This window comes from Hippocampus comes, unplaced genomic scaffold, assembly GCF_001891065.2.
Source record: "Hippocampus comes isolate QL1 unplaced genomic scaffold, H_comes_QL1_v1.1 scaffold381, whole genome shotgun sequence".
Taxonomy (NCBI): Eukaryota; Metazoa; Chordata; class Actinopteri; order Syngnathiformes; family Syngnathidae; genus Hippocampus; species Hippocampus comes.
This window is the reverse complement of record NW_017805016.1, coordinates 678,438-688,568: the sequence shown is the minus strand read 5'-3', so window position 1 is coordinate 688,568 and position 10,131 is coordinate 678,438. Positions and strand designations below refer to the sequence as shown.

The 10,131-nt window shown below is 42.8% G+C and overlaps 1 protein-coding gene across 13 annotated transcripts in view; it reads right to left on the bottom strand.

Annotated features, from left to right (window-relative positions):
• Window positions 1–276: 276 nt before the first annotated feature.
• The window catches only part of map7d3 (MAP7 domain containing 3), a 33,418-nt gene continuing 23,563 nt past the window's right edge, over window positions 277–10,131 (bottom strand). For all 13 annotated transcript variants that reach the window (XM_019863340.1, XM_019863341.1, XM_019863343.1 and 10 more), the window contains 9 exons: window positions 9,207–9,343; window positions 8,105–8,322; window positions 6,508–6,631; window positions 6,107–6,392; window positions 5,983–6,036; window positions 5,843–5,909; window positions 5,334–5,484; window positions 3,798–4,069; window positions 277–2,413 (listed from right to left, as the gene is read on the bottom strand). In XM_019863340.1, coding sequence (XP_019718899.1) covers window positions 2,406–2,413; window positions 3,798–4,069; window positions 5,334–5,484; window positions 5,843–5,909; window positions 5,983–6,036; window positions 6,107–6,392; window positions 6,508–6,631; window positions 8,105–8,322; window positions 9,207–9,343 — 1,317 coding nt within the window. In that variant the 3' untranslated portion in view covers window positions 277–2,405. The remainder of the gene's footprint in view (window positions 2,414–3,797; window positions 4,070–5,333; window positions 5,485–5,842; window positions 5,910–5,982; window positions 6,037–6,106; window positions 6,393–6,507; window positions 6,632–8,104; window positions 8,323–9,206; window positions 9,344–10,131) is intronic.

The window sequence follows — 10,131 nt, the reverse complement described above, 5'->3', positions numbered from 1 at the left end:
CCAGTTGTGAGACAATTAGTGAGACAATTCAACCTTATTAGTAAACTATTGTGCTGCATGAGTACCACAACTAGGCATGTGTCAAACACGAGGAGCCTCCTTATCCAGCATATGGAATAAATGTGGTAGTAGCGCACAGTTGTCAACAAATTTTCCCTCACGAGTAACATACTTTGTCCTAATAATATGCCAATGTCCCAATGAGTGAGGATAAAGAGTGTGAGCCCTTCATTAGGAACTAGTTGGGCTGAGTAGCGGTACGAGCCCCCCCCCCCCACAGTAGCAAGGTATAATTGTATACAGTACTAGTAGGGCAAAAGTGGCACTAGTAGTGGAGGAAAAACAACCTTTAAGATGTTCATTCTGCTAATATGCAGCATTGTCTGACGAGTGAGGACAAAGACAGTACTAGTGCTTGAAGGGAGATGGTCAAGGATACGAAAATGGTTAAACGGCTTCTGATCAAGCGGAAAGTGGTAGCAGCCTCCCTCCAGCAGGCGGCACTAAATAGCCGTGGCTCGAGCAGAGCGACTGTCCTGAAAATGTCACCACGTTCAATGTGAGACTGCAGAACGGGTGGAGAACGCTGCGATGTACAAAGGCTCTTCTTAAAGCAGTCTCAGGTCCTTACGTTGGTTTAGCGAGAGGGTGTGAGCGCCGACAGACAAGGCATAAAATGGAGGCCCCCCCGCCCTCCGCATTCGACAAATTTACGATTTTAACTGCGGAAACAAAACGACGGCCAAAGGCTCAAAATTGTCATCCACTTTCAGAGTCGTTACTCGGGCCTCACCAGGGCTTCATTGGCCTAACACTGATTTCATATACAAACACATAAATATATGCTGAACTGTATTTTCATATATAAACAGCCACACGTCACATTAAATAAAAGAAACAGCTGAAATGCTTTTTTTTTCCAACTTACAAATGTAGCAGCTAGCATGTGCAGAGTACAAGACGATGGAACGGGTTGGTGATGTGACTTAATTAAAATATAGGGATTCTCCTGCATATTTTAATTTTTTTTCCTAAAGGGAACAGACTTCCGTAAACTAAAACCATCTTGTTAGTAAACAGAAGCTCCATATACAAATGTACAAAAATTCAACAAAGCCAACTGAGCCCTGAATAGCAATAAACAGTTCTAAGTTGTGATAGAAATGTACACATTCTTTCTATGCCGTCTGGTGGCCAAAAACAGACTGCAACGCAGGGTGTCTCAAGCCACGACAACATAACATGTCGAAAGCCGTTTGAGCATTATTTTATATTCTTGACAGTCATCTTAAGAATCATGTACGAGTACATTGTTTGTCCTCACTAGTGAGACAATCAGCACACTAGTAAAAATGACTGTCTGACTAGTAACGTTTTTTTTTTCCCCCCCACTACCCCTGACACTTCTTGCCTGCTACTTTGCAATTAAAATTTACTCGTAAATGACTTTGCCACAGCCAACTGGTAGGCATATATCTCATGCTAGTCGCTGTCTTACCAAGGAAATCAAATACATGTGCCAATAGCGTGCAAGTGTTACAAAGTTCAGTATGGCTTCACTAGTAACAAAGTTGTCCCAATAGTATGCCAAAGTTGTCCTACAAGTGAGGACAAAGAACACACTACCAGTACAGATATCAAGGCTATCAGATAATGCGGACGAGCGAGCACTACTCTTTCTACTAGTACGTTGAATTGTCTTTAGTATTCAGGACAATGTACATACTAGTACATAAATCTTAACATATTTGATAAAGAGGCTACTAGGGCAAATGAACCTTCAGTTGGATAATAAGGGGATTGAATAAATGGCAAACCGCTTTCCATGCTTCACACATGGCGATGTCATCCCCTCACCCCCACACCCAAACTAGTTTTTTTTGGGGAGGGGGGAAAAAAATGGGTAAGGCCATAATTGTCAGATGCTGCCAAAATGACAGTCAGTCAAGTAAATTTAGAAGAGCCACCTGCCAACTTCCCAGAGAGATACGAAAACAAGCACGCCTTTAACGTTGGTGCACAACGAAAACGCTCTCATACAAGAGGAATACATCGAAACAACCAATGACAAATAAGCCAAAATGAATGAATAAATTACAATAGTGGACCTCTAGCAAAGACAAAAAAAAAAAAAAAACACTTTAAAAACATCTGAGACACAACATATAAAACAAAAGGAAGAAGACCTGACGCGAGAAGAAGGAACGTGAAATTTCCCTGAAGCTTTCATTCATCTTGTAGATGAGACACATAAGCACTTGGGGCGAGGTCTTTACATTTCACCTTGGCCTCTTCCCTCTGGAATTAATGGGAAGAAGCGGTTTGGAAACTTTTCAACTGAGCTCAGGAGGTTGAGGAGTGCAACAGTGGAGAGGCTTTCCGGTGCCGGCTGGGTGTGTGCAACATCATATCTCTGCAAATAGACGAGAAGACTGTTGAAAAGCTTGTTGAGTGGACAATTCATCATCACGTCACGTCAAGTTCCGCAGCCGAAAAGATGCCCAATGACAAAACTCATAAACAAATCCCTTAGGTGTCATTTGACCAAGGCGGAGAAATTGAGAAAAGAGACCGAACGATGACTTTTGCCTTCTACACAGTTTGGAAGGGAGACCCACTCGCGACCCTAATTTATATTGCAAAAGTTAAATGGAGTGAAAAATAGAGTAGATGTGGTGGAAATTCACACATTGAGGGATTGCCTAACCAATTCAGGAAATAGAAATATAGTAGAACCTATTCCAAAAAGTCTAACCCTAACCCTAAAATAAAAAAGTATTAAGACTAACACGTTTCCCACAGAACATGATGTTAATTCAATTCAGTTTCCAAACGCCCCCAAAAATAGAATGACTACACTTACACGCAGAAAAAGTGACTGATGAAAAGACCTAAATGAAGATGAAACATCACTTTTACCTTTATTGAAGATGGAGAAAGCGGGGAGAGGTTATTACTTGGAGGGAAAACCCGCCATTTTTATGCTAAGCTACAAGTTCTTTCTTGAATTCCATGTTGTTTCTCGTCTTCTTTATGAAAAGCACTTGGACCTGTTTTTTGACCCTTTGTTCGCTTTTGAACAGTCACACTCATTACATAGTATAAGTATGATTTTTTTTTTTAACGCTTTCTGAGAAATGCACAGTGTGGCGCCGACTCGTGCGTGTGGAGGAGCCATACCCCACAGCAACATTTCACAAAGCTTAAATTCAGCAGACAAAATACGGACTTGGGGGGGAAAAAAAAAATCAAAAAAGAGAGAGCATGTCCGAATAGTAAACAAAAGATCAGAAGCATAAAAAATGTCTGATACCACCATGATGCAACACATGACAACACGTTCCCAGGTACGACAAGAACAAAATATGTTGAAAATGCACTTAGGCTGCTTTGTGTGGGCCCTCGATTCTAGAGTGGTGGAGTCACACGGGCAGACCGCTGGTTTCGGTATGAGCCATTTTTAGCTGCTCAAAAATCGACTTAGAACTTTAGCATACAAAAAAAAACGAGGTTCCACCGTCAGTGAAATACCTTCACCTAGTTAATTTAGCTTAAAAAAAAAACAAGTATCATGTGAAAATGAGCCTAGCCTCACACTGAGTGGTTCTTTTGCTGACTGATGTTTGACTTCAGTATCTGTTTGGCGAAGAAAGGTCAAAGAAAACTATGATGGCTTCATCCTGAATTTTCTGCTTGCTCAGATTACTGACACGTTGTGCTCTTTAGATGCTGAATTGGAAAATGCGTTACTCATCTGAGTAAGGCACTTTAAACCTCAACAGGAATACTCTACTCACCCGAAAGGGTCTCGATGGCTTGACTGGAGGAATGCAGGGAGTTGACTGGGCTTCCTTTGGTGCCATCCGGCCCGTCGCAGTTAATCAGCACCGGGTTACAGTCCTCGGCCTCGATGAGGCCGTGAGTCTTGGAGTGGACATTGCGGTCCATGAGCTCCTCGAAGCTCCACTGGTTGGACTTGTTGCCCAGGCTCGACACCAGCTCCACCTTGGCCGGGTCCTGCTCATTCAGGAACTCCGAGCCCTCCACCAGACGGCTCTTTTGAACTGGACTGGAGAGAGGAAGGCCAGTTTGATTATCTGCCAATAAGTGACTCCCAACCATATTTCACACTGAGTAGGTTGTGAGTAAATTGATCAAGGCTTTCTGATGCTGCGCTCGTGGTTTAAATTGATTAAAAAAATAGCTAGACAAATCCAGCACATAGACAACTAACAATGTCATCTTATGTGAGATAATCATGGGTTACGGGAGCTCATAAAGGGTACTTTTATTCCATTAGATAAATCCACTGCCTGTATAGCAGGGGTCCCCAACCGCCGGTCCGCGGACCGGTACCGGTCCGCAGGGCATTTGGTACCGGGCCGCACAGAAAGAACTTGCCTTAATTCCGTTTTATTTCGGAATACGAAAGAAGTTTTATTTTGAAAAATTACCGGATTCTCCGTTACATCCGTCTGTGTCACGCTTGACACACGTCAAGCCACGCTTTCCCCCGTCACGTGACCGATTTCCGCTTAAAAACAAACACACCAGAGCTCGCAAAATGAGTAAAAAACTGCTGGAGATCAAATGACAGCGGCCTTCAAAGTACGTTCGATACAAATGGATTAAAGTTATGGCTGAATATTCTGAGATCGCCACAGTAGCACTGTTGCTATTTCCGACATGCTACCTGTGTGAGGCGGGGCTTTTCTGCAGCAACGGCGACTAAAACAAAATTACGAAGTAGACTTGACGCAAAACACACACTTGAGGTGTCATTGTCTCCTATTACCCCGAGATGGGACCGTCTGGTTGCAGAAAATCAAGCTCGGGGCTGTGGTGAGTGGTCATTTTCATGCACTTTGAATTTGCATTGTATCGTATTTTGAAGGCATTAAACATTACCATAGCGATCAGAGTGTTGCGGCCAGATTAGACGCTCCTTGTGTTTATTATTATATTTCGAAAACACCACAGTTTTCATGCAGCTCATACCATATAATTTTGTTGTATTATTTCCGCCACACCTTAAATGCCGGTCCCTGAAAATATTGTCTGACATAAACCGGTCCGTGGTGCAAAAAAGGTTGGGGACCCCTGCTGTATAGCTTATGTGAACACGAATACTCTAATCATCGTATATTTAATAGTTAAGAGACTTAAAAAGGCTTTGTAGGGAAATAGAACGAATCTAACTGCTAGTTCTGGCCACGATGGGATGTGTCAAATATCAACACTAATGTGATTCAGTCGACAGCAAACGTCATAAATACTTTTCTTTTCTGTTCAAATGAAGCGTGTATGGGTGAATGTTTCGAGGCCGTCTTTACCTGAGTGCTTGAGTCTCGTCCGGGGCGTTGTTGTTCTCCTTGTCGTCCGTTTCCTCTCTCCTATTCAGGCAGCCCAGGGGTTCTTCTCTTTGTGGGACTCCATCGCCACAGTTGTGCATCTCCATGGCAACATCCCCCATCTGACTTTCATCTTTGAAGGAGATCAGTTATATAGTCAAAACAGATGTTGACCCATTTTATTTAATTGATTGAACATTTATATTGAACATCCGGTACAAAAAATATTTCCCTTTCCTGACACAGATTTTTGATTGTTGTCTGTTATGTTGAACACACAACAACACCACCATCAAAACATCATCCCAACAAATTAATCAATGGTGGAGGGGCATCATAGTTTGGAGTGCTTTACTAATTCTGGGCCTGGACACATTTCACAAAAGAGCTTCAGAGCGTCTGCCTGCCAAGTGAATTGATGTGCATCAGCTTGTTGTTTTAGGCCTTGAAATAGTAGCCCTGTCTGATAAGTGGTAGTAACGAGAACATACTCCTTGCATCAAAGCTCAACGTGTCCATTCCATCTTCATTGTCTTCCTGGTCCTTGTCTTCATCTCTCTGCATAGGAGTGGCAACACTTGTAAATCACACTATTTTGTGAACATCGCTGATAGAAATATCAATTTCTCACCTTAAAGTCATTTCCATCTCCTTTCCTAGTTCTCTTCATTATTTCTTCAATTCTCTGAAACCACAGATAGTTTTTCGTATATCTTTGATTTCCTGCCATACTGTTGATAGTGTGCAATAATTACCTTCTTCCTTTCCATACGCTCTTGTTGGTTCTGCTGCATGATGCGGTCGCGCTCCTGGCGGACCCTCTCGGCCTCCTCCAGGGCCTTGGCCTCGGCCTCCTCCCGCTCCTTCTGCAGCTCCGCCTGCTTGAGAGCCTCCTCAGCCTCCAGTCTCTCCCGCTCTTCCTCCGCTCTTTGGGCCTCCTCCGCTTCCTTCACTTTTCTCTCCTCTGCCAGCTTCTTTTCCTCCTCTTGGCGCTTCAGCAGAGCCTCCTGCGCCAGACGCTGCTCCTCCTCTTTCCTGACCCTGAAAGACCAAACGAAAGGGCTTTAACCTTCACTCTCATCGTCGTACTTGAGATGGAGGAAGACAACATCTTCGTTGATGATGCCCCTCGTGAGAGAAAATTAAAGATGCTCACTTCTCCTCTTCCTCACGCTGTATCCTGAGTTGCTCATCTTTCTCCTTCTGCTCACGCATCTGTCTGCGGTGCTCTGCCAAGAGCTTGGCTGCCTCAGCAGCAGAATTGGTTCCCGTCTTAGCATCTGACAGGAAGGAAAGACAAATACAAGTTATATGATTGCTGCGTTAACGTGATGGTTATAGTACAGTGTTGCCCAAATTTCACAACAAGTGGATACTCTGGTTAACTCCATCTCGTGTAAGAGGGTTTAATTGTTCTGCCTGTCACTATTCCCCACTGGCATACGAAAATGAGCAAAGATAGATTATTTGTAGTAAATAATTGTTGGAACAATGAAGTGAAATTGGATTATTTCACAACGCACACAAGATGGTTGCTCATGAATACTAGGGCTGGATGATGTATCGATTTAGTCAATAAATCTCTTTTTTTGCTCGATTAGTGGCTTCCGTAGTCTTCGAACACCCATTGTTGGCACTGATAACGTGCACTGTTTTGTCAGTCATTTAAAATTGGCTCAGGTTTGCAGCATCAGACAATGAGCAACAAGTTGTCCGCTGGAATGTTTAAAAATGGTTGAAAACAAGTGCTCGCACAAATTATCTCAAATTTTAACAAGACTTATAAAAACTAATCATGTTAAATGATACATTTTCAGTTACTTTAACATTTCAACTTTTTACTTTGCGATAAAAAAGGCATTATGTGTTATAAAATATGCTTGAACACAGACAAGCATGTACTATGTGCATACTCGAGATAATTCAAGCTTTCTTGTTACTCCTCAGATGATTTTTTCTCCCTCCACATGCTCATGGGGTTAAGATCAGAGGATGTCATTAATATTTGTCAGATGTGGTCTTGGGAAACCCTTTGAGATTGTGTTGTGATTAAGGGCTGCATAAATAAATTGGACGTGACTAATTCCATAACATTCTAACTGGAAAACAGATTTGGACAGGGCATAAAATTTGAAAGAGGAAGGAAAAAAGGAAAATGTGTTGAGTCACAGCCGATGCGAATATTGAGCATGTGAAGCTTCATGAAACCTATCAAATGAGCGAGCAAATTTTGAGAAATAAAGCTCTCATTTTTCGGCATGTGGCCAATTTAATTGAGTTAGTCAAGAACATGTAGGGACTTAGATATCGAGATATTACATATGGTGACCGTGTATATTGTAGAGCACAACTCTGTCCAGTAGATGGGAGCATCAACAACTCGAATGAAGCTCAGGAAGTGACAACAGTTGGGATTTGCAAGAGCTGCTCCATTGAGATTTACTGCCACATCACTGTACACCAGACACAAACAAAAGTATAAACCAGAGGGAAAACAGGCCAAGGAGAGGGGGAGAAATATATATACTGTGTATATCTCAGGCCAGCAATCAGCGACAAAGCTAGTGGTGTGTTGAATACAAAGAAAAATGCTGACATGGTTTGATGTTTCTGTTTGTGTGGCATCACAATTTAAGAAGTCTTTGAAAGAAGCTTCTACCTATCCAGTCCAGAATTATAAAACATTGTTGAGTCAACTGAAATAAAACCACACGTAATGGCATTAACTGTGAGCGCCACGCCGAGATGCTCACCGTCTTTCTCTTTGGATTTGCTAGAGTCGGACGAGTGTGGCAAGCCAGCCTGCATGGGTAACAGCATGTCCTTGGAGCGGGAGTCCCTCTTGCGCAGGGTAGGGGGACCTGGCGGGGTGAGAGCCGGTTTTTGGATCGGAGGGGGTTTGGCTGACGTCGGCTGAGGCGATGGGGGATGTTTCATTGCAGGTGAGGGTGGGCGTCCCTTTGAATTTTGCCTGTCAGAACAAAACATGTTCATTAAACTCCATGTTAGGTGAAGAGAAATGTATTAAATTTTTAAGAACACTGCCAAAATTGAAATGATTAAAAAAAAAAAAAAAGCAATTGCCAAGTACACAAAACGAGGCTTCAAATGCATCAACAGTGAAGTTCTTCTTTCCACTCTCAAATGCTGTGGGGTGTTCCCTGAACACTGAAGCCATAACACGCTCAACTGTCAATCGAATCCTGTGACCTGAAAGTTGAAAGCTTCTTTGTCTAAGCATCTTTCTTAGGCCTACGCATAACTATATGTTTGAGCCTTAATAATATATAAACACTTAACACCTCTAATGGCTCGATGACATCCCACTGAGTCGTCGTGGGGCTTTTCCACACTGCAACAATGAGGCACTCTAATAAACCAGCCACACCAGTGCAAAATCCCTACCACAAACTGACTGTCAAACTGACTGTATGTCAGATTTTTTTTTTTTTTTGCCCTGTCGCTTTTTTGCCTTCTTACCACACACTCAAGGTCAACAACGAGGCACTCTAAAAAGACCCTGTGAGGAGGTTCACACTATGGCTGTCAAGTCAGACTCCCCCATCGCTATCCTTGCTTGTCTGCGTGATGTTCACGCCTATGTACTCTTGTCTAACAAGGGTCTTTTCAGACACCATGTCAGGAAAACTGAAATGGTGAAAAAAACAAGTTGTTCTACACAATTAAGTACAACATCATTCTCAGTTTTGCATATTTTGACCAGTTATACTTCCCATTCATGGTGAATGTATTCGGATAGAAATATTTAATGTCCCAGGGTCTTTAATAATAAAAAGCTGCGTTTACTTTCTCTGATAAGGTGAGGTGAAACACAACATTTGCTTGACTTCTTACTTTGACGCTGCTGGGGATGGAGTCCTCTTTGGAGATGGTTTTGGGGCGGGGGATGGCGAACGGTTGCGTACCATGGGGATGGATGGAGAAGGCGGACGTTGCCGCCCAGACAAGGTCAACGTTTTTTCCTGCTTGTTCTGTTTTGTTTCCCCCCAACAGCCCAGAAATGGAAAATTAATTCATGGCAACCAGAATTACATCAGCTCACATTTTCCACATAGCCACATACATACTCTAACTCAAGAATGGTGTCATTTGATGCCATTCAGAAAGGTGAATTACATTTGTCACAATAGGGGTTGATGACTAGACTGTTCTCATCATAAAACAAGTTTACAAGCTTTGGATAGGTTGAAAACAGGGACAAGTATTAGTTTCTGAGTGTAAAAAGAAGCCACTCAAAACACAATGACGACCTGCAAACCTTGTAAAAACCTTCCCTTACGACATAGGCTGACACAAAGAAGCTTGAAAATAATACACAAAGGTATCATTCAAGGAGCTTTGCACAGTGCTAACCACAAGGTTACCAATCAGTGCAGGGAAGCACAGACACAAAGAGATGGAAAGTCCAGCGGCCCCAGGCTCAGGGCGCTGCCTGCTTTGCATGACCCGATCTGTCCATAATCAGGCCACAAGTTTGTCTCATGCCATGTCAACGAATCCTTTCACAGCCGAACAGAGTGTCGACTGAAAGGCTGTGTCGGAGAGCGAGCAACAGCGAGTGACAACAATGACAGGCGTCGCAATAGATAACTTTGTGCCGAGGAGGGCACTGGTGGAAATTCAACTTCCTTGTCATTTGCATCCAGCTGAATGACTTTGACTGGCAAACGTTATACCTACATCCTTTTGGATACAATTAACCAATTATTGATTGTCAAGTGAATGAGCTTTTGTTTGGCTTTTAAAAAAAGAGAGACTC